The sequence below is a fragment of the Myodes glareolus genome, chromosome X (assembly GCF_982192425.1).
Source record: "Myodes glareolus chromosome X, mMyoGla1.1, whole genome shotgun sequence".
NCBI lineage: Eukaryota > Metazoa > Chordata > Mammalia > Rodentia > Cricetidae > Myodes > Myodes glareolus.
The window spans coordinates 108,266,160-108,291,126 of record NC_142053.1 but is presented as its reverse complement, the minus strand read 5'-3'; the positions used below and the strand labels follow the sequence as shown (position 1 = coordinate 108,291,126).

At 38.6% G+C, this 24,967-nt stretch overlaps 1 protein-coding gene across 3 annotated transcripts in view; it reads left to right on the top strand.

Moving 5' to 3' along the window:
• Arhgap6 (Rho GTPase activating protein 6) overlaps positions 1-24,967 on the top strand; it is a 501,238-nt gene that overhangs the window by 393,184 nt on the left and 83,087 nt on the right. For all 3 annotated transcript variants that reach the window (XM_085685233.2, XM_048446252.3, XM_048446253.3), the window contains exon 2: positions 19,913-20,072. In XM_085685233.2, coding sequence (XP_085541359.1) covers positions 19,913-20,072 — 160 coding nt within the window. The remainder of the gene's footprint in view (positions 1-19,912; positions 20,073-24,967) is intronic.

The window sequence follows — 24,967 nt, the reverse complement described above, 5'->3', positions numbered from 1 at the left end:
TGGGGGCTGATAAATGGTACAGGACTGAAAGATCTCAAACGATGCTCTACGGAAGATACCAGACATAAATGGGGCATGCATATTGTATGACTCCATCTATATTCAGTGCCCAAATTAGGCAGGAGCATAATAGTGATAGTGAGTATGTTAGTGCTTTTCAAGTACTGGGGTGAGAGAAGTATCAATAGTGATTAATAGTGGGTATGAAGTTTTTTCTAAGGAGATGAAGCGGCTCCAGAATTGATGCTGTTCACATATATCTTTAAATATGCTTAACAAGACAGTAAATTGCACAACTTAAAAGTGTTGTTTTTTACCTCAAGAAATTGTTTTCATTAGTTTAATTACAGCTCATCAAGTCCCTCTATTATTTTATTACAGTTTGCTTTTTAAAACCTAACATGCAGCATATTTTGTTGCCCAGAGGATACTTCATATATCAAAACAGAAGTGCCTAGGGAGCTCTGTGAAACACATTTTAATTTATTATTTCAAAAATAGTATGTTGAGGGGAAAATCCCAGAAAAAAAACCAGCAACTGAAAAACCCAGTCAGTTTGTTTTTATGTCTTACCTGGTGTTTGGTGTGACTCTGTAAATTGCTTTCTTCTTTTCAATTTCCCCTTTTACATGTTTGACATTTAATAGGAGAAGCTGGGAAGCGAGTTTTTTTTTTCTCATTTTTTACTGGAAGTGGTTTTAGCTACTTTAAAGCAAATGTCCCCAATATAAATATTCCCTGCTGGCCTTGTTTCCATGTAACAGGGACAAATAGTTTCCCGTTTAGATGTAGAATTGCTGTACTCCTCCAAACTACCTTTCAACCAACAGATTTGCAAAGACACAAAATATAAAAGCTGTTTCTTCTAGGCATTGTTTTTGGCCTTGTGATTCTATATCCTGACCAGGCAGAGAAGGCACAGATTGGGAGAGTCAAACAACTTCCCAGTGTTTGTAGAGTTGAGCAAATAGATGGAGAGCACTCGTGATGGTTATGTAGGAGGTGGTATCTATGGTGTTAGAGTCTTCTGGATAAAGAACTGACCCTTCAATATCCCCAGCCCTCCACTTTCCTCCCGAAGTTAGACACCTCAGGTAATTGTCTACATATGTTGTGTCTAGGTTTGAGACCTATTATTTCAGATCTTCTAAGAACCAAGTTTACCTTCTTTAATACAAAGTAGATTCCCCATGGCCATGTTTTTACTCATTCCTTACAGCATCTATAGGAATTCTGTATTCTAGAAAGTATTGTTTGCTTATTTATTTGATGCCCCATTCTGTTTCATTTGTAATGTCCATATATAGGGAATATTGCATGATTTTTTTCATGGAAGACATGAACAAATGCCTGTTTATCTGAGATAAAGCACTGATAATAATTATGCCAATGAAATTATTATTTCCAGGTTGAGTTTGGTGAACATTCTATTTATTAGGGTTATTTATACTAGCATTGATAACTCAAAAGCAACTGTGTCACTGAAAAGCTCACTCCAACATAGGTGACCAGTCATGAAAGCTAATGATTACTAATGAGTTACCTCATATGAAATGTCCAAGTCTGTAATGCTATGAGCCCTTCTCCTTTTATGAACATAGATATTTTAAAATATGAGTTTCTTTTGCTTTTAGAAGAGTCAAACAAGCCATATAATGTGAATATCCATCTCCTCTATCATATGCCTGGTGATTTTAGATTGTTTTTCAGTAAAAGGTCAGCAAAAGGGTTGCAAGTCAGACAAGCTTTATTGTGCACCTACGCTGCAATTATATTGGGAAAACAGCCACAGACAATATAGACATGAGTGGGTGTATTTGTATTCCAATAAAGCTTGATTTACAACAACAACCCCCCACAAAAGCCTTTGGGCTGAGGAGGGCTAGAGGTGGAGCTTGTTAACTGGAAAACAGTTGTCACTCCAATGCCTCCGTCTATGTGTTAGACATATTTCTGATGAGAGAGGTAAATCACAAACTTTAGAATCTGTCTTTACAAGAAAGCCAAGGGAGACAGATTTGAAGGTGAACATAGAGCTACCCTCACACTTCCTGTCATTCTCAAGAACTGTCTTGAGTAGGAGAGAAAAACATGAGAAGGCAACACAGAATAGTGGGATAAGGTTCCTGCATTTGAGTCCTAGGCAAGTCTCAAGCATTCTGCCTGGGGACAGGTTACTAGTTCTTCCTTTGCCTTGATTTCTTCATCGATAAAAGAGATAATGTTAATGGACTTCACCTTGTGAAATAGATTGGTGGTTAAAGCTGTGAGTGCACAGTAAAGGCTAGGGATAACAGTGGGTACACGCTCTGTGCTCAAGATGTTTGTTATTTCCCCAGAAATCTCAATCCCCTGGGAGCATACACAGTCCTCCACTTATTTTGTCCTTGCTATGAGTCACTGATGAGCAATCCTCACTGTGTACTATGAATAGTCGTGCTGTCTTTAAACTCTCATGGCAATAATGGCTTGTCATGTTTCGGTTCCTTACATTAAAAAAAAAATGTACCCATAGATGAATTGGTAACAAGGAAAAAAAACAGCAAATATCAATGCAGAGAATGTGTACATGCACAAATCAGTAGTAATCATGGGGGAATGTTAGGGGTGACAGTTGGAATTTTCAATATGTCAATAAAGTGATGGCATGCCTAAATATCAACCATTATGCTTATTTCTAGATTCCGAGTCTTACTATTATTTTAAATTTTAAAATTACACACATTTATTTATTTTGTGTAATATGAGAGAGACATAAAAATCTGGCTGAGGAGAATATGCGGTTCTTTTCACTTACCATAAAAATTGTGTGCATTTTTCTATTTTTATCTACATTTTATGTCGCAAGTAACTGGCCCTTAGAACGATAGATGAATCCGAAAAGACTGAGTTGGAATTCAAACCTGGGGACGAGGACCTCAGAGCCCTCCTTGCAACATGTTCTACAAATGAGTCCCATAGTCAAGTAGCAACCACAGAGGGAGCAGACGAGGGCTGGAGGATACTCGGTGGTATAGTACTTGCCAGCATGTACAAGGCCCTGGGTTTAACCAACCCAGCACCATTTTGAAAATGAAAGAAAAGAAATTCAAAGGAGAAAATTAGATGGCAGCTACTTAACTGAAATAGTCGGCATCTAGAGCGGTCCTGCATATGGGAAAAAAAAATCTTCAATTATGGGTATGTAAGTGTAGGGACTTGTCTTAATTAGTAGCATTATTATATTACTTCTGCTGCCTGTGGAGGAGATGAAAGAGTTTCTGGCTTTCAATTTCAAAGTGAGGTCAGTCTTATTATGCCTACAGCGTGAGAGAAATTTGCCAAGATCAGTCGCTGAGTGCATAGGGCCAGGTCATGCATCACATGAGTGCAAAGGTATGAGAAGTTAGTAGGAGAGGCTGGACAAAGAGAAGCTTAAGTTCAAAACAACTATTTGGTGAAATTTAGAAAATAAGTTATACCCCCCAGAAAAGTTTAACAAATTCACTTCCTTCAATAATTATTGTGATTCTCCAAGCCTTTACACTGGTTTTCAACTTGGATTGTCCATTAAAAGAAAGCTTTGTATACCTATTATTGCCTGATCTCCAACTCCAAGGAGTCTGATTGATTTGACCTGTATCTGTGTTGTTCACCACAGTAGTCACAAACTACTTGTACTTATTTGGATTAAATGCAACTAAGTTTAAGTAAAAGTTTAAATTTAGTTAATAATTTTTATTTGTCCTGTCTCAAATGCTTATCAACTATGAGTGACCAGTAATTATCAGATAGTAAGTATAACACATATGTCCATAAAAATTAAAAGTTGGACTAGACCACCATATTTGGAAGGATGGGACAGGGTCATGTAGACATGAACCTACCAATAGGGAGAATGTCTGTGAAAGGTGATTCTTGGGCAAAACACAGACATGCAATCACGTGTTATTAATAACTATGGATGTATGCACTGGTCTTACATGGGAGTGGGACCAGCAACAACCAAGCATGGATGAAGGAGGAACTCAAGGTGCCCTCCCCTCACCGATAAAGTATTTCCTATGGATAGATTGGGGGAGACCGGAAGTTACTGCCTTCAATGGTGCACCTACCAGTGACCCCATCAGCCTCCAAAGGATCGTTCGTATCCAGTGGTCACACAGATGGCCTTGATTAAACCAAGTAGATCACACAAGACAACTGAAAGGCATGAATCTAGGATGGCCCTAATGGCAAGGGTGCAGGAGAGCTGGTCCTGTCCCTCATGGAGGTGGAGGGGGGCAGGCAGAAACCTGGGTTAACCAACTCAGCTATCACCCTGGCCCAGATCCAGGGCCTTGAGATGGCCCACCTCAATATCTACCCCATCCTCTGAGCTGCTAGACCATGCGGAGGGGCCAGTCCTGTGGCACAATAGCTACAGGATCTCCAGGACACAGTACAACAATAGGGTATGTGAAAGGAGCCTCAGTGAAGGTCCAGCGTTGATAGTGTAACAGAAGTCAGAGGCCTTGAACCAGATCAATGTCTCACTGTGATGAACATTTGTGGGTAAAGTTGTTGGGGCAAAAGGGTATACTGTGTGACACACCACGGCTTCCAATGCCGGTACAATGGATGAATGTGTGATGGAGAGGGGAGAAAGAGAGAGCATCGGCCTGGCACAAGTACAGAGAGACTGGATACATGAGCACTGTGACCTGTATGAGAGAAGGCTGGGATTATCAAGGAGCAGATAGTTGCCCAGACTGCTTGGTACGCTGTTTTGTTTGATATTTTTGTTATTTTTAACTTTATTTTTTTTAAATTTTCTATTGGGGAAGAGGTTACAAGGGTGAAGGGCAGATGTGTAAGGACTAGGAAATGAGTGAGATTGGGGGTGCATGATGTGAAAATCCCAAAGTATCAATAAAAAGTTAAAAAGTTGTTTGTTTTTTTTTAAGGTCCCTTGGTCAATTGCTCTACAAGTGGAAGTTTAGATAAATTAACTGCCAGCTTTGGACTGAAAATGTTGCCTTTTTTATTACTTTAAATAAAGTGTTATTGTTTATTCTGGCTGTAACTTAATTAAGAGCATTTAATAAGATAAATGATTTTAAACCAAAATTAAGAGACTTGTTGTCAGTAGATCACATTTAGGCAACAAATTAGAACCGATAGAAATCCGTATTTCTAGTGATACCTGCAATTAATTCGTTGATGGAGTGAATTCATTAAATCTTATGTAAATGTGAAGAAGTTGTTTGCTTCTTAGTACAGGAGGAGGCTTTTTGTGAAGTAGTAAAGACAAAATGCCATCAAATGTACCACTAAAAATAAGGGGTGGGAAAGAATCTCCTTCAGTGGCCTTTTTGTTTGTTTGTTTGTTTGTTTGTTTAGCCTATTTTGTTTCACTTACAAATTTTCATGGTAAAGTTTTGTCTCCAAGATATGATATTCAACTATGCTTAGGGCTTGTTTAATTGCACGCTGATTGGTAAATATCTGTTTTGGCACTGGGTTCTTAAGTTTAAAGGAACATAATTTCAGCGTCTTTGTATCTCTTAGTCTTTTTCCAAACTTATTCATAGTTCAGTGAATCTGCCCATATTGGAATAAGTACCCTGTACTCTTCTCTGTGGAGAGTTCATATGACATAATATTCATAATGAGTGTCAGCATCATCCCGAGTATCCTGTAGAATCCAATCTTAGACTTGGGTGTTCGTTATGGAAGTAGGGGTCAGAAAGAGCAGCTATGAACGAAATGTCCTTCTGTATCTTATCAGAATGAATGTTGTCACATCCAAGTTTCTCTGTGAGAACCAGGAGGTAATGACCTTATTTAGGAATACCCTCTCAGGTACGTAAGACAAAATGTGAATTTCTTATTCCCTCTGAAAATATGTCACTATTTTTGGTTCAACTTTTTTAGATTTTGTTTTAGGAATTTCTTTCGAGAGCATTCGTAAAGCTAGACTTTGGGGGTAAAGAGATGGCTCAGTGATAAAGAGCATTGAAAAAGCTTGTTTTCCATTCCCAGAACCCACATGATGGCTCACAAACATCTGGCACTGCAGTTCTAGGTGGTCTGATGCCCTCTTCTGGCCTCTGTGGGCAGCAGGCACACACAAGGTGCACAGACATACATGCAGACAAAACACCCTTCCACATAAAATGAATAAGTAAGCATTTTAAAAACCTAGTCTTCTAAAACCAGATGGTGGTAGAGGACACCTTTAATCCCAGCACTCGGGAGACAGAGGCAGGCAGATCTTTGTGAGTTTGAGGCCAGCCTGTTCTGCAAGAGCTAGTTCCAGGACAGCCTTCAAAGCCACAGAAAACCCTGCCTCAAAAAAAAAAAAAAAAGCTAGACTTCTCCGAAGTCTAGAAAGATAGCTGCATCATATTTTTACTTCTAGTGCTTACTTGTTCATTTGTTCTGCCAAGAACGGTTTTAATAAGTTAACTATTAGCCTGTGACTAAGAATAAATAAATTGTTTTTCTCCTTGAAAATATAAAATTTCTTGCTTGAAAAAGAATTTAAATGAAGCAGTATAACAAGCCACTCTGACTTTCTAGGATCCAAAATATACTTGAAAAACAAGCCTTTTTTCATTTGTTTATTGATTTTATTGAGCTATACATTTTTCTCTGCTCCCTGCCCTTCCTCTCCCCTCCCTTTCAACCCTCTCCCATGGTCCCCGTGCTCCCAATTTACTCAGGAGATCTTGTTGGAGGGAAAAAAAGCTTTCTTATGAAGAAATCTCCCCCTTGTTTTGCCTGTTTGATCACTGTCTAGAATGTAAAATATTCATGGCGGTGGTAAACATTCACTAAACTTAGTGCTTTTTTATTGTGGTTTTGACTTTCAGATTCATGTTCTTAAGTAGTGTTCCAGCTACCTAATGGTTTACTTTAATGGCATATTTTATCTGAAACAGCTAACCATTATTCTTCCTGTAGATAAGTCACAAGAGTCACTGGAGGATACTAGAAATAGGATCAAAGTCAGGGTGCCTGGAATGAGGAGAGGACAAGCAGGTACAGTTTAAGAAGCAAGTGTCAACAGTGAGAGAAAGCAGAGTCTTCCGGACCTTTTGCTGGTCACAAAGCCTCTGGACATTCTCAGCAATGCGAAGGATTAAGCTAAAAGACGCCTCATTTTCACTGAGCTCGTTAAAGGAATAGATACATGGAAATATCCTTCACAATTTATAGTTTTAGGCATAGTCTTAAAATAATTCAGAAGGAAGTGACAACAGAATGCTGCCTGTCAAAGGAGGTTAAGCAGACCAACAAAAGATGGAATTGGTGTAATCTAAATGAAATTTCATCCCACCATCTTGGGATTCAGTTCTAGCTCTGAAAAATGAAAGCATTATCTATTTCTAAAAATTGAATTTATTTTGTTTAAACCTTGAAGGATGCCAAAATACATTTATCTCCTCTGTCACTGAAGGATTTCCCACATGCTCTGGAAAGCAATACAGAAAGATCCCTTTCTGGTTTACTATCTACTTACCTCTCTTTCCAAGGAAATACTGAAAGAGACGGAACGAGCTCCATCATAGTCCCATGGGAAGATAAATGGGGAAGGGCTACTGCAGACTCAGATTGGGAAAGCCTGTTTTCTATGAGGACAAAGGACAGCATGCGTAGTAGCAGATCCATCAGACACATATCCAGATCTCTCAATGAAAGTTTATTCCTCATTTCATTTCTAAAGGTAATCATGATTAGTGGGACAAAAAGATTTAAAGACACAGACAGACTCTACCATTTTCAACACAGGCTATTACTGATTTGGTGACGTAGGAATATGAAAAAAAAAAAAAAAACGAACCACTCCGAACTTTAGCGGATTAATGCAGCCACCACTGGTTCCGTACCATGAGTTGAATTCAACTAGATCGTTCTTCTGAACTTGACAGTGTTAACTTAGAAGACTTCATTCATCAGGAAGATTAGTTAGGGTTGGGTTTAGTTGAGACATTGGGACAAACAAGTTTCTGCTGTTTTCGGTGTGATCTCTTCATGGTTCTTTCTGTAGATAATCTCTCCAACACAGTAGTTAGATTTATGTTATGGAGACTTAAGGGCCCTAAGAAAGGAGAGGTACTTGTTGGGAATTCTTATACCTTAGTCTCAGACTTGTCACAGCATCACCTTCTACCATATCTGGGTAGTTAAAGAAAATTTCAAGACCAACCAGGACTGAAGGACAAAGAATTACAGCAAGCGTACATACTGTGAGGTGTGGCCCATACCTTGAGTACCACGCATGCCTTTGAGGATTGCCCAGTATTTTAGGAACTAGGACTGAAAATAAAGCCTGTCCCAGATTACTTTCTCCAACATTCCACTGGCTAGAGCCCACTCATATGACTAACTATTAACCACAAGTAAGACTAGGACATGAAGTCTAATGGAATTCCCAGGAATTATTGGCTACAGATTTTTGTGAGCAGTCATACTTGGATTTCCATCACCTCTTCTGTCAAATGGAATTGTGTAAGGAAATGCCTGATACACATCACCTGCTAGCTTGTATTGATGCTCAGTTAATCTCTACTATCATGATGTTTTGTTGTTTTGAATTCTCTTTAAGTCAACACACATTCTCTTGGCTATCATGATGAGGAACGTAGTTAAAGTCAAAGACAGGCATGAACAGAAGCCTACTCAAGAAGCTTGAGGAAGTGGTTCTTACAGTACTTTATCACGAATGTGTAAAATGTCACCAATTGTCTAAAGAGAAGCAAAGCGTAGAAGGAAGCATGAGTGTTAATGCATGGATTCCAAGGTTGTAAATTGTTATTGACACTGTTGACAATGAAAGACTACGTGGGAAAAGACTGTTGTGCCTGCACCATATTTTTTCTGATTAGCAAAATTCCCACAAATAAAAACTTTTTACCCGTTTTCTGATTTTCAGTTACAACGCTGGTTGGAGGATTTTAGACCTTTCACTGGTTCTACTCAAAGTGTCGGTATTTGCATCTTAAAAAGAACTCCTTATCTTCGCCGTTTGTATTTTCCAAATAATGCCAAATACCCAACTTTCTCATCTTTTTTATATTTCCCTTGAAAGCTTGATTTGGTTCAACCCATAAACTTTGATTTTTTTCAAGATATTGTTTCTTGATAATGGGATTATTCACTTAACGATGTAGTTACTTTCTCATGGCATATACATGACATGACAATACACATATTTAAAAATAACTTTTTGTTAGGGCTATGAACGTGGACTTGGCTGGAGGATGTGGTTGGGTAGCTTTGTCCCTTTTACCAATGTACCCACACCGAATAAATCACCTTTTTCTGATTTCGCTATTGGACAGGCATAGTGGTCAGTGCCTTTATAGCTTTAGCTACAGAAGGTCATATGCCCCCTTCTGGCCTTCATGGGCACTGCATGTATGCGGCGCACACAAATAACATTCATGCAAATACTCATAAATCTAAAATAAAAATAAATCTGTAATAATAATAGATTAAGAGACCACTCTGACATTAAATACTGGATCTTACTTAATCACCGTTTCTTACTGAACACTTAGAAAACAGCATCTCCTGATGATGATGATAAACAGTGACTTTGTCTTCTAATTAATACGTAAGTGCCAGAGGGATTAGGCTCACAGCTGCATCACTTAAGAGTTGTGAATCCTTGGGCAAGTTACTTAATGTCTCAGAGATTCTTTTTATGACCATGGTGGGAAATAAAAGTATCACTAACTTACTGCTTAGAATTTCTTTCACAAGTAAATGACTTAGTATCCATAACATGCTTAGGACAGTGCATGGCACAATCTGATTAATTAAAGAATTAATTAACTAAGGTAACTAATGATTAAAAAAAATGAAATTACAGATGTATTATTTTCATATGATGTAATAATACTAAATAACTTTAAATGTGCGTCTAAAATTTATGAGGGATTGTCTACCATTATGTGAAACATGTAGCCAGAATTAAAGGCACTTTCAACATGTGAGATTTGACGTTGATGGAGGTGGATGTATGTATAAGAACAGTTAGCTTTCATCCTGGTTTTCTCTTCAACTTTAATCATTCTAGTAAGGTGGCATTTTACTGTTTTTCAATTCTTTCCTCATGTTAAATAAATAACACCAACAGAAACTGTATTGCCTTCCATGAATAATGTCACAGAATTCCAGTAAAATTATACTGATTCCTGCGTTGGAATCAGAAAGATCATCCATAAAAATCATTGCTCAGTCCAATATAACCGCAGCAATTGTTTTGTTGAAATTCACTTGAAATCCATGAGAGATTTATAACGTCATGTCAGCAGACTAACAAAAATACTTTTTTGAACTGTGTGTTGGTTTGGTGCCATGTGGAATTCATTGAGATGAAGATACTGAGTGATAAGAAATTTTTTATTTTCTTTTTGAGATTATAATATAATCACATCATTTTCCTCTTCCTACTCCTCTCTCCCGACACTGACTATACCTTTGCATAATCTCTTTTAAGTTTATGACCTCTTTTAAAATTGATTGCTGTTATATGTATATATGCAAAAGATATATTTTAGGTTTTTTATTTTTTCTCTGCCCTCCATGGATTTTACACTTCACCTTTCCCTGCTCCCGTACCTTTTAAAACATAGTCAGTTGGGTACAGTTACTTGGACCTCCACCCCCTCTGCTCAGAAAGTGAACAACTTCTCCAGGAGTTTTGTTTCCACAAAGAATAAGACAAAGAAGCATGTGTTGTGCTTCATTATAAAAGAGAATAAATATGTTCTGGTTTTTAATACTTGTAAAAAAAAAGTCAGGGTTTTAGACTACAGTTTAACAGCTGAGAAGTTTTTCTAAGCTGAGAAAGCATCCTATGGGCTGTAGTGTGCTTTATCATGCTCTTGGGGGTTTCCCAGAAGCATTCAGCTTTCTTTGATGACTTCCTAATAAGGACACTTTGCAGTATGATTCAATTACCATTTGTAGTTTCCTATGGACAGGGTATTATTAAAGTGGAATCCTCTATTAATTCCAGTATATATTTTTTCAAAACAGTCTTATTAAAATACGAAGCAGAGAAATCCAGTTTCAATTTCTCTTTTTCTCCTGCCCTCCCACTTCCTCTCCAGCAAGTATGCTCCCCCTCTCTCCCTCCCCCTCCCTCCCTCCTTACTTTTGTCTTAATCTCACTTACATACTCAGTGGCACAGCCTATCTATGTTCAAAAGGAGCAGAAACTTCTCACTGATCTGGTAAAAAGATTTTTTTTTCTTCCAAGAATCATGGGGTAGAGGATATATCTAGCAACAAAGAGTATCCTGGAGTCATTAGAGAGCCAGCTGGGCGGTTTCTCTCACACTTGATAAGATCTTCTGTCTGAAGATTCATTTTTCACCAAAAAGTTATTTTTTGTAATAAAGCAGCGTCAATTTCCTAGTCCAAGCTAAATTTGGTTAGATTAGAAAGGACAGGACAGACGCCGAGGATAGAATTCATGGGTAAGCACCAAATCTATATGTCTATACTCTTCTTTCTTTTGCAGAAGATGATTATGATAAGATAGCAATTCTGTCATTCCCAGCTTGTGATCTGGGAAGAAAAGTGAATGATCAGCATGTGGGATGTGTGGCCGCTAAAAACTGCTTTGTGCCGATAGAGATTTATGAGCACAGCTCATTTCCAGACTGATTGATGATGCTGAAGCAGCGAGAAATATGCGAACTGCGGCAGGAAGGAGTGCTCTGCAATTAACGGGTGCAGCATCATTAGTGTGATTGCTCTAAGATTCAGGCACCAATTGGTTGGAGGTCTCCCAGCCAACCAATTACCTTCCTCTCTCAACTTCTTGCATGTACTGTAGCATCTTACCTGTTGAGGCAAGGACAGATACAGACTTCAGAGAACAATTTATACAGGAAATAAGACTAATGCTAAATCGGCATGTTACTTAACCAAAAAGGGAGATCTTAAGCTACTGGATTTGGAAACACTGTCTGGTTTAGCTAACTATAAATAATCTAGCCAGCCAGTGGTGGTGAACACCATTAATCCCAGCACTCAGGAGACAGAGGCAAGCGGATCTCTGTGAGTTCCAGGCCAATCTGGTTTACAAGAGCTAGTTCCAGGACAGCCAGGGCTACACAGAGAAAACCCTGTCTTGAAAACAAAACAAACAGAAGAATCTGCTATTGACATGGCTTGGTGGTAGAAAGAAGGCAGCTTAACTCCAGTGTTCAGGGTCCTTCTTTGCTTCTGTAAGAGTAACATTACTAATAGTTGTTGCTTTACTTATTTGTAAGATGAGGGATTTGGGCTGGTTTCTTCTGAGAAATGATTGCATGCATGTATAGTAGTGGTTATCCGACTAAATTATACATCCTGAAACCTAGCTTCAAATCCTAACTCTGATATTTATTCATTTTATGACCTGGGAAAGTTATATAAGGTTTGTGCCTCAGTTTCCCCATCTACAAAGACAAAGATAATTGTGTCACTGCCCCCCAAGGATGTTGCAACCATTGTGTGAGATAACATAAAGATCTTAATAGCCAATCAACCATTTATACTGTGAGTGGAATTTTTAAGGCCTAATTCATTGCTAGGGGTTAATTGTTCTATCTGATTCAATTATGAAAAGGCAAGAAGAACTGTTGAAGGTTACCCCTGTTGTGAGATATTTCTAATCCATTCAGGTTATTTCTATTTCCACAGCCTGTGCTCCATGCAGGCCATTTTGCCTCTGTGATTTGAGCAAAGCTTTTAAAACTAAGAATCGAATTTATGGGTACTAGACAAGTTCACGGCTCAACTGGAGAGATTCAGAAGTGAAAATGGCCTTTCAGTCTGACATCTTTTTGCTTAAGGGCATTGAATATGTCAATGTATCCCCTCTGTGCCAGCCATTAGCAAGGCTTTTCCTGCAAGAAAATATGTACATGACATTTATTTTTCCCAGATGGTGTTAGCACAGTTCCAGGTCTGACAATGTTTGTTTCTTTGTCTTGGGCTTCTCAGTAATCCTCACATATACGAACCATTCTCACATGACCATTTCTTTTAACTTTTTTTTCCACATATTTATTTATATATGCATGCACACATGTGTTCTTGCACATGGCATGGCATGCCCATCAAGGTCCAAAGACAGGCAGCTGGAGTTGGTTCTCTTCTTATACCATGCGGATTCAGAATGACTGAGCTCGTCTTCAGGCCTGCAAGAAGTGCCTTTTCCCACTGACCTATCTCACCAGTTGATGGCCCTAGAAAGGCACTTGTATTCCATCCTACCATTTATATGTTTCCAGTACCTCAGTTATAACCATCTTGTATGAATTCTTTATGGGCTCTTTGGGATATATTCCGAAGAATATTTGTACAATATTGTATACCGTCTTGGAGTTAGAAAACGTTGCTCCAAAGGGTTAATTCTAAACATAAACATACCTTAATACATTTAAACTGGTGCAGTGGTCAGCAAGTGTCTTCAGGAAGGGCTAGGTAATAAACTTCTTCAGCTCTGTGGACCTAGCAGTCTCTGTTGCAAGCTGTTCAGACCTACCAGCGAGGCCTGGACATTGCCCTAGGCTGTACCCGAGTGAGTGAAGGCGGCTGTGCTCCAGTAAAACTTTAAGATTTGACGCATGGGCAGCAACTTGCTGATTCCTGCCTCATCAACTTACTACGAGCAAAATACTTAGTATTCCCATTTTACAGGTGAGCAAAGTGAAGGACGGGGTGTGCAAGAGCCCACATGACTGACAGACAGTAAAACTGGGACCCAAGTCTAGGAAGGTATTGCTTTTAGCAACTAATCCATGTCAACCAATGGGAGGTTTGACTCCTGAATTTTGCCTGGTTATTTCATCATCTCCAGAAGCGCCTTCTCAAATACGGTGTTCCCAGTCAAGATGTCCAGAAAGCTCCCACAGTCATCCTTCTTCCTCTGCCCTGTCCTGCCGGCTTCTCTGGTGCTTATCACCTTGTCACTTCCTGCCAGTTACTCCGTTATTGTGCGTGTTTATCAGCTGTAAGAGACTTACAGCTATTCACTAATGACTCTTAAGTACCTTGAAGAGTTCCTGGCCTATAGAATTCCCCCAGCTACTGCTTGCTGAAGCAACAAGATAGGCTTTTGCATATTTGGACTTGAACACGTCTCAAGTAACCGTAATATATGACGGCAAAAGTTCAAAGTAGGCTACTGTTCTTATAAACTGGTTCTAATTTTCTGGAATTCCTGCTCAAGATAAAATAGAACTTTTTTTTTATTAAAAAGTCCAGTCTCTGTGGAATGTTCTATAGATATCTGTTAAGTCCTGGGACTGAACGAGCATGTGATCAAACTGGATTCTCTGAATGTGGCTGACATGGGGGCTGACTGAGAAGCCATTGACAATGGCACTGGGTCTTGCTTCGTCTGCATGTACTGGCTGTTTGGGATCCTAGTCTGGTTGGATGCTCACCTTCCTAGGCCTGGAGGGAGCGGGGAGGAACTTGAACTTCCCACAGGGCAGGAAACTCTGACTGCTCTTTGGACTGGAGAGGGAGTAGGAGAGGGAGGAGGGGGGGAGGAGAGGGAGTGGGGGGAATGGAAGCGTATGGGGAGGAGGTGGAAATTTTTATAAACAAACAAATAAAAAAATAAAAAAAATAAAATTAAAAAAAAAAGGTCCAGTCTCAACGCATTTTTAAAAGTGTGTGACATAGTGGAGGTATTAAAGCCCCATAACAAAAAGTGTGTTGAGGAGTAACTAGAGTCAGGAGAGGAGAATTGAAAGATGCTTTCCTGGTGAGTGCATAAAAGAAGAGTCTCTTTGGTGAGTCCAGCCAGGGGTGTAACAATCATACAAACGCTCTCAGCTTTCCCCAGGTGCGCACAAAGAAGGAAGTTTCCTGTCATTGTGGTTTGTTTATTTTGGAGTTATAAAGATCAAGGCAGACCTTTTCAGAAAGCATTTGATTATGGGGCTTGGTATTTCAACTTACGCTATGCTTCAGTGGTACATTTTGATTACCCGGGAAGAGTGCCTTTACTAATGTTTATTGCACAACACTGGCCACCTTACGAAACAATGGGAAAAGATTTACTCGTAATATATATGATCTAAATGACAGACCATTCTTTAGTCCCTACGCTTACCTTGTGCTTCCTGCTGCCTTCAAGAAACCACGATTCAACTGGCACCTAGAAAATAGAAATCCACTTCAACAAATAGTGGAACTATTTATTCAGAAATTCAGCACATGTTTCTTTTAAGATATTTTCATATCACTAAAATTGCCAGGCTTCAGATGGAGATGCAAATTTAGAGTGATGATTAATATTAATTATAACTTAAATTACCACTTATTCACAGCCTGTCAGGAGCTAATAAGCCCTCCACAAAAAGTTCATTTACATTGCCTTGTGTGATCCACACATGCCTGAGAGTTAATTCTTCCTCTTTCCTCATGTACGGTTGAGAAAGATGAGGCTAAAGGATGTTCAGAGTCTTGTCAAAAAGTTCATATATAGTTGACCCCAAGGCATGGTATCTTAAAATTTGAAGTCTGGCTTAAAGCTGAAGAACGTGCAAGTTTGATAGTGATAATCTGCCCCCGCTGATTCTGAAATACTGGTTCCACAGAAAATATTTTGAGCAGGCCTACACCAATCCTTTTCTGGCCTTCTTGGTCTGGACAGTTTATTCTTGGGTGTGGTTAAAGAGATACTCCAATTAAAGTCCAACCCCAAACACATAACAAAACAGTGTGGTGTAGGCTCAAACCAAAATTATTTCAATCAATATTATTTCATGGAAAAATCAAGTCTGTTTGTAAAGGCACACAGACTGGCTCAAAAGAATGACCTTTCTGAATAAAGCATAAATATTGGGTTTGGGGTTTGTTTTGTGATTCTTTTTGCCTAAATGTGGATACATACACTTCTGATGAAAAAGATATCTCTCTAGTTAACGTTGTTGGTGAGTTGCTCTCCAGTTAATCAAAATTCTATTTTATTGAGACTTTTGTTTGTTTTTTAGAAATTGGTTTGTGGCATTTGCATTTCTTGAGGCTGGTTCAAAAATAGGTCCTAAGGTTTTACTTACGTGCATAATATACAGAGTCCTACATAAGATGCACAAAATATATAGTTCGTGCCTCTGATGATAAACAAAATGTATAAATGATTGTTGAGATTTCCTGACACCATCATTTTAAGAGGATTCTCTGTAATTTGAACTTAACAGCAGACCTAATGTATACTCTGTCAGGGTGACTCACCCTCTGAACTATTAGTATTTTGAATCAGATAGACATTTACTATGGCAAAGTGTTTTGTGCTTTAGGAGATAATTTGTAGTGTCTCAAACCTTTTCCCTCCTGGTATCAAACACACACACACACACAAGTGAAACACACACATGTGCCATACACGTACACACACACACACACACACACACACACACATCTCCCTTTCATTCAATCATTCTGGGAATGATCTTGTAATTTTGTGCTATCACTGAGTTTTGTGCTTACGTCTTATTTTTTCCATGTGATCTGATGAGTAGTCATGGGTACCACAGATGAAGTCTTCCCTGGGTCACTTATAATCATATTTATCTTTTATACTTGTATACTAACAATTCTATTTGGCTCATTAAAATTTCTTTTCAAGTTTGAATCAAAATTCCTAATTTGACATTTCTCTCTCTCTCTCTCTCTCTCTCTCTCTCTCTCTCTCTCTCTCTTTTTTCGTTCCCCCTCGCTCCTCCTCTCTCTATATGTGTTTGGCTTTTGGGGATAGTATATAATAGCCCAAGGTGTCCTCAAACTCAAGATCCCCTAGACTCTATGTTTCCAGTGTTAAGCTCTCATGTATGCACCGCCATGCCCTGACGCCCACCATCTCTGCATTTCTTATCTCTTCATCTTTGACTTGTTTTCTCCTTGATTTCTTTAAGAAATTTCTTAGCACCATCCTTTCCTTTGCAAATCTGGATGTGTTCCTCTTTAGTCAGTGTTTTTGATATACTGGCCTTTACCTGTTAAAAAAAAATGAATCTACTATGCGTTGCTTACACGGAAGGCTTCAGAGAATTTTTACGCCCTGTCTTCTGCTGGCCTTTACCCACTGCTATTTCCATTCTTCCAGATGTCTGTAATAAGCTTGTGTCCTCAAACTCATTACCTTCGTAACTAGTGCTTGCTTCAAATTTGACTTTCTGCTGTGAAAACCCTTATCCCTCTTAGTCAACTTTCAAGTCTCCATCAAAACATTACCTTATCTACAAATCCTTCTTTGATCTGCACACAGATGGTACAGCTCTGTCCTCAGGCACCTATTGCATTTGATGTAATTTGCGATGCTTATTTCTAACACCACAATCTGTGTACTTTCTAGACTGTGTTCTTACATGAAAGTTAACTCTTTGAAGACAAAGACTGTGCAGCCACCTAAATAAACTCAAGCCTACTACAGTGCTTATCGTATAGTACATGCTCCTGAATATTGTTTGAATTTATCAGGAAGAGAGAGTAAATAAAAACAAAATATGATAGTAGGGATCAGTGAATTTCATTTGAAACTATAGATCAGAGATTGGGAGACTGTATGTTAGGCCAACAGTCAAATGTAGCCTGCACATCTGATTTTGTAAACAAGTTTTAGGAAAATATGCTGCAAAGAATTCTTTTATAAATTATCTATGGCTACTCAAATACCCGAGAGGCAGTTAAGTTGTTGAGACAGGATCAAAATGGCCTACAAAACATGAAATATTTACTGTCTGACCATTGACAGAAAGGGGTTGCCAATCTCAGCTAAAAGGTAATTGAGTGCTCTACAGGTCACATTTTTAAATACTTTTTTTTAAAGGGGTATGTAGTTTCATTTTGACACTTAGATAAAAATCAGCTGTTTTAGATATTCAAACTTCATATCTAAAAGGCACAAACATAGGCCAACAAGAAGGTTCAGTGAGTAAATGCACTCAATACTGTTCTCGGGGACACGAGTTCAATCTGAGGAACCCCAGAATGGAAGAGAAAAACTGATCATCATAAGTTGCCCTCTGACCTCCACATGTATTCTTTGACACACCTGTGCCTGTATACACACACACACACACACACACACGCATGCACGTATGCACGCATGCGCGTGTGCCAGTAAACAATTGTGAAGCAAAATTTAATCTCACAAACTCATCTAAGATTTCTCATCTGGGGAAAAGGCAAATCACAGACAACATAACACCTCTGTGGATGTGAATTAGGGGCACAACCAAGACCTGAATCCCCAGATCTTAACTTCTTAAAATTGAGCATGCTCCAATAGACAAAAGAAAGAAAAGAATATACTGGTCTTGGCCTTTTCATCAATTGACCAGATATGTCAGTAGCCTACTCTCTTGGGGGTATATTTGTCAATTTACTCTTCTCCCCACATCACCCTCCCAAAGCCTGCTGAGAACATGTGAGTGCTTACCAGGCACTGGATGTTCTTCATAAAAGTCAAAACCACTACTACCAACAAAATTCCCTCTTGATTGTGGAGGAAATGCTGCCCCTTTGAATCCATGGCACTGTGTTTATTCTCTATGATTTGAGAATGACCTCTTCAGAAGCAAAAGACGGTGAGTTACAGAGGAGTGGGAAGTAGTTTTGTTCACGGGTCATCACATTCTGCCAGTCTTCAGTGCAGTTAGGAGCCAGCACTCTCCGTGAACAGCAGAGGTGTGTGTAAGTACACACAAATGTACTCTTACAGTTGAAGGAAAACATGCTTAGATTTACTGGGGTAGAACACACTAAAATCAAATGCCTCTATACATTCGAATCATTAATTATCATCTGTCTGTACTTATTTTGTTAAAAAACATGGCTCACGAAAGTGCTATAAGTAGAAATGGTGGTTACTCTTTTGCCATAGACTTTAAAGTCATATAATTTTAGCTTGGTCCTTAGGATTTTGTGAAACTTATTCAACCTATGTAAATATGTAAAGAGATATATATTCAGTTCCTGTACCAGTACCATATTATTATAATTGTTGGTACTATATTACCATAGTGATATAATGTTCCTTAAACATATATTACAACAATATATTACATATGTGTTCAATGTTGAAATAATGACCAGTGCTCAGTGTTTTGGGGCCCTACATCCACAAATAGAATTTGACCATGAAGCAAATATTTCCTAAAATGAAAATCTTACATTTGTACTGAATAAGTACAGATTTTTCTCTTTTGCCATTATTTTCTAAATGATACATGATTGTAACAATGATTTATACATTATCTAAATTGTGCTAGGTAGTAAAAGAAATTTAGAAATTATTTAAATCATACAAGAGGATATATGTGGCAATACTGAAAGCTTAAAATAAAAGTACTGGGCATCTATATATTTTAAAATCCACGGGGATTGCTGAAATAGATTCCACTGGATGCTAAGTAAAAATTATATTGTTATATAGGATAATTTAGCAATATCATTTATTCAATGCTGCCATTATGTTATCGATGAGGTAAAAGATGTTGGCCACCCTAGTGAGTTGGTAGATGGATTAAAAAATGCACGGCACAGTACTCTCTCAAAACACATTTGTCCCCTATATGAGCTGCACATAATAGCAAGGGCAAGCAGTTTTTCCTGTTATGAAAATACACACAAAAAACAGTTTCTATATATACCTATAAGAAAAAATAGAGCCCTTGTGACCTCTCTCCGTGTGGTTTTCATCAGATGAGAGTTTTTGACCTAGGGGTCATTTTAGCAAATTGGATTTTTGCAACCAACTAAGAAACTTCATGCTAAGCCAAGACAGAATTTGGTTTGGGGACAAGAGCACCAGCTGTAGAACACAAATGTGAAATTTGTTTGCCTTTGTCACTGTCTAAGAGAGACGGAAGTCTGTGACAAATGAGTGAACTGTGTAACGCTTCATGTTTTCCCTTGGTTGCAGGGTGACTTCACCTGGAACAGCATGTCTGGCCGCAGTGTGCGCCTGAGGCCCGTCCCCATCCAGAGCCTCTCGGAGCTGGAGCGGGCACGGCTGCAGGAAGTGGCTTTTTATCAGCTGCAACAGGACTGTGACCTGGGCTGTCAGATCACCATCCCCAAAGGTAAGGCCCTGTTCACACGTTCTGCCTTTCTGTGGGGCCTCTGTAGTCAACCACCTGCTTTGCCAAAGCCACAGGCTGCAGATTCTTCTCACGCCTGGCATTAACACAGAATGGGAAACTACAGCTCTTTGGTGGGTGGCTTATAGCCCTGCCTTTTTTAAAAGACATGTCCAAGCAGGGCAGTGTACATGCCAGCTAGTTAAAACAAACAAAGAAACAAGCAAACAAGCATGCAAACAAGAAACGGTTAACTGGGAATATCTCAAAAGTCTTAGTGGCTTCACATTAACCAAGGAGAAAGCTTACAGAGGGCTCAACTCAAAGGTTTGGAGGAAAAGCTGGGCCTATCTCAATTTGATTTCAAAATCAGCATCTGAGAAGAGTGCCTCAGATCTTTTAAGCTTGCAGGTTTGAGCTCATGCAAACAGAGAATTAGGGATACCGTGGATGTGAACTCATTTTGTCGCCAGTCTTTCCTGGTGTGCCTGGGTAGTACTTTGCTACTGTGACACTTGGGCACAGGCACACCTGCTTGATAGTGTTTTGACGCAGGGCCTTGTTCCCATTAAAACTGAGAATGGGGTACCTGATCTTTTTTTTTTTACTTCATAGAAGTCTGTCTCTGAATGGTTATCGTAATCTGTAAAGGCAGCTTTTATATTTGCGTGAAGCAAAAAAAAAAATACAGAATGGAAATCCATAATTCATTATGCAGATTATAGTAAACTTTGTCATAAAGTGTTTTGACTAATGTGTTTGAAATAAAAGCAAAAAGCAGAATAAGGACAGCAAGTTTCTGAAAGATAAACATGGTGTGAATATTTATCCATTAGATAAAAAGTCCATGAATACATGTGTGTCATAGTTTATCTTCAAGTTCCCCAGAGGTTCATGTGTTGAAGGCTTTATCCCTATCGCTGAGGTATGGTTTTAGGAATGTGATTGGATCCCAAGGGCTCTGACATTTACCAATAGGTTAACCTATGCAATGATGACATCTATAGGATGAATGTGGCCTCTTAATCCCCAGGCAAACCCCCAAACAGAAGTTCTAAACAGTGCCAGATTCACTATGTGAATAAATTCCCAAAAGAAAATAAATACAGTATCCAGTGTCTGGAACCAAAAGAAATAATACCATTCCTGATAAAAAAGGAGAATCATTGGGCATAAAAACCCATTCAAACTCACATTTCCGTTTCCTGTCACTTTTAGGGGTGATTTGTGGGATGATTTGTAGAGAATACAACTTCCTGGTCTCAGATAAAGATACTCTGCCATACTCTATAACTTCAGAATTCAGCAGAGAGAAGGAAGAATTGAGGTTCGGGGGGGGGGGGGCTGGGAAGTCACTGAGACATTGAGATAATCTCCTACAATAAATGACAGTGGATATTTTACGTTGGCCTGGAGCCATGATGACTAGACATTGGTTATAGGGCAAATATTCAGGCGAGTTAGCAGAAGGGAGGGGGCCATGTGGAATTTCAGTTCATCTTGCCTCTGTACTTCCAGTGAAGTCAGATGCAGTTTTATTTAGGAGTAAAGATGGGGAGGAGGTCTTAGAAGTCACAGAAAGAGAAAGAAAAATGGAAGAAATGGGATCTTTAATGGACCAGCAATAATGCTGGATTTCAGAGAAGTTGAAGATTCATATGCAAATAGTAGCTGGAAATTTAGAATGTGAAATAAACTTCCCAACAGTTAAGCATTGTTAAAATAATTATACTTCATTTTTTATTTAAATCCCCTAGCCCTAGTTAATCACAGTCTCCTTCAATTAATATTAGAATGAAGTTTAATGAAAGGAGAAAGGTTCATAACTAATTTAAAATGTGTGCATCATCTGCAGAATGATGACACTCAAAAGATGCCTGCATCTTAAACCTATGATTAACATAGTAGTCCACAGGACAGAAAGAATCTTGCAAATGTGATATAGTAGCATCCTTGAGATAGGGTAATTCTCTGACACTGTCTGAAAGGGCCCAGACTAATCACACAAAAAGTTGTAAGTGAAGAGACTTTCCCAGTCATAGTCAGGAAGGAAAGGATTGTGGAAGAAGGGTCAAAGAAGTGAAATGCTATTGACTTTGAAAGTGAAACAAAGGATTTATAATTAAAGGGACATACATGGCCCTGGGAGATGAAAAAGTCATTGGAATAGATACTCTACTGAAATGCCTTCAAAGGACACAGTCCTTCCGACACCTTGATTTTAGCCCACGGAGATCCATTTCAGACTTTCACCTCCAGCATTGCAAAGCAATAAATTGGAGTTGTTTATTTGTAAGTTTGGGGTCATCTGTTACAGCAGTGTTAGAAAACCAAAATGTTATCCAAGGGAATCATTAAAAATGAAAGACAATGGGGTTTAAGTTGAATATGAATGGAAGTTAGGTTGTTTGCTGTGGTCAGTAATACCAATACTCAGAAGTCTGAGGTAGGAAGATTGTAAGTTCAAGGCCAGCTTGGGTTACCTAGCAAGCTCCTGAATCAAAATAGGGGAGTAGCAAATACTTTTTGGTAAAATAAAAAATCAATAATATAAACATGCCAACTATTCTATGAATAATCTGTAAACAGAATGTGATTCCAAATAGTAGCACCAATGTAAATTTTTGAACTTTCACAAAATTGGTCTGAACATAATTTAAGTCTCTAATTGCATAAATACAGTCAGGGAGATCTAAGCAACGTAATTGCTCATTTGTTAAAGTACGCCATGAAATTCAAGCAATTAAAAACATGCTGCACTGATGCACAAAAAGTGGTAAGCAAGTAGGAGATAACAGTTAAAATGCATCAAAATATGTATGAGATTCTATTACATGACAGGCATGTATTATTTTTATTATCAGGGGAACGTTGTAATTTAATTTTGAGGCAATGAGACAATCACTGAAGAAATAAAGTTGGATTGTGACCAAAATGAGTTGATGTAAAAGAAAGATTTGAATATTAAAAAAGGAAGTATAAATGGATAAGAAAATATTAGGGAATGTCGTTAGATTATAAAGGGACCACTCAGAAAACACAAAGAGGAATAAAGCCCATAACATAAAAACCAGAGTGCGGGGAGATGGTTCAGTAGGTAAAGCGTTTGCCTCCAAAGCATGAAAACCAGGATTTGATTCCTACTACCCATATAAAAGTCAGGCATAATGTCAAAGAAGCATGAACAATAAGACTCTAGGAGTTTTCTGGCCAGTCAATCTAGGCAAATATGAACTCCATTTTCAGAAAGAAACCTTGTATTCCAAAAGTAAAATAAGGATGAGAGTGGTTAAGAAAGATGCTCCAGGCTGACCTCTAACCTCCACATACAGGCATACACACATACATGCAGACTTGTACGTGCATGCTACTTTAAAAAATAGAATCACTTGTGTGCCAAATAAATACATACAGTTTTTATCACATATTTGATGAATGAGATGTTAACTTATAACTTAAAAAGAAGAAAAATCTATATAAAATGCAAATAAATTACATGCAGCTCACAGAAAAATGCAATAAATATAAAAGAATTAAAAGGCACCATTATATTTATTGGAGAGATACAAGCTCAACAGTAAGATTTTTCTCTCAGACTGTCACAGATCCAAAAAGTTGGATACTGTATTTGATAGGTAAGTGGACGTTTTTCATATACTGTTGATAGGGCTGTGAAATATTGAATTCCAATTTGACATTCCAATTTGAAATGGCACATCAATTCTTCTGACAGCATTTGTTGTATCTAATATACTCAATGAATTAGCTAAGCGAGGCTAACAGCTTGTTGACGCCTTCCAAAAAAATGTCTTTTTTTCCTCAAGCATCATTCAAGGGACACTGGTCAAAGAAAATAGAAAGGTTGATTCTGTTCCATGCAGCTACACAGATGCAGGCTTCTTGCATCCTGTGGCCTGTCCCTTCCTTATATTTACTGATCTGGGAGAGATCAAAAATACTAAATAACCAGTGAACATTTTCATAAGCTTTATAAAAAAATGAGATTGCAGCTTCTAAACATAAGAGCTAAGATGCAACAGCTTTTAAAAAGCCTAAAGACCATAAAGAAATCTTTAGTGGCTTTCATCAGAGAGTTTCCAGCAGTAGTAATATTTATCAGGTTTTTTCCCTGTCAGACATAGAGGGACTGCCACTATAGAAGCAACCAGGAATGATTTCTGACTGTTCAGATCACTACATCTGTGGGGTCTCTTTAATCAGACTAACGAATCTATAAATAACACAGGTTTTACTAACCAGAATCAGGAAGCATATATGAAAAGATCTTAAATATCATGTAGTGTGTTAAGTTTAATGGATATTTGATAGCTTCTTAGTAGCAGTGGCCAAAGCAGGAGTTGACATATGAACTAGTGGGTCAGATCTAAGTCACAGTTCAGGTTTGTACAGTAAGTTATATTGAGAAATAGACATGTTCATTCATTTGTTTAGCAGCATGCATGACTGCTTTTACTTCACATCACAGCTGAGCGGTTATGATAAAAGCTAGAGAGGTGGCTCAGTGGCTTAGAATGCTTACTGCTCTTTCAGACTACCTGAGTTCAGATTCCAGCACCTATGTCGGGTAGCTCACAACTGCCTATAACTCCAACTCTGGGGGGGGGGGTCTGACTACTGCTCTCACCTCTCTGGGTACACACACACAATTGACAGACACTCACAGTACACTTGTATTTGTGACATTTGTGTGGCTTGGTCTTCTTGTGGGACTCCTAACAGCGGTAGCAGGAGCTGCCTTTGAATCTTTTGCTGACTTTTGGAAATCTATTCCTTGTATTAGTTTGCCTTGTCCAGCCTTAATACAAGGGGAGGTGCTTAGTCTTACTGAAACCCTATATGCCATGTTTTGCTGATATCTATGGGAGGCCTGCCCTTCT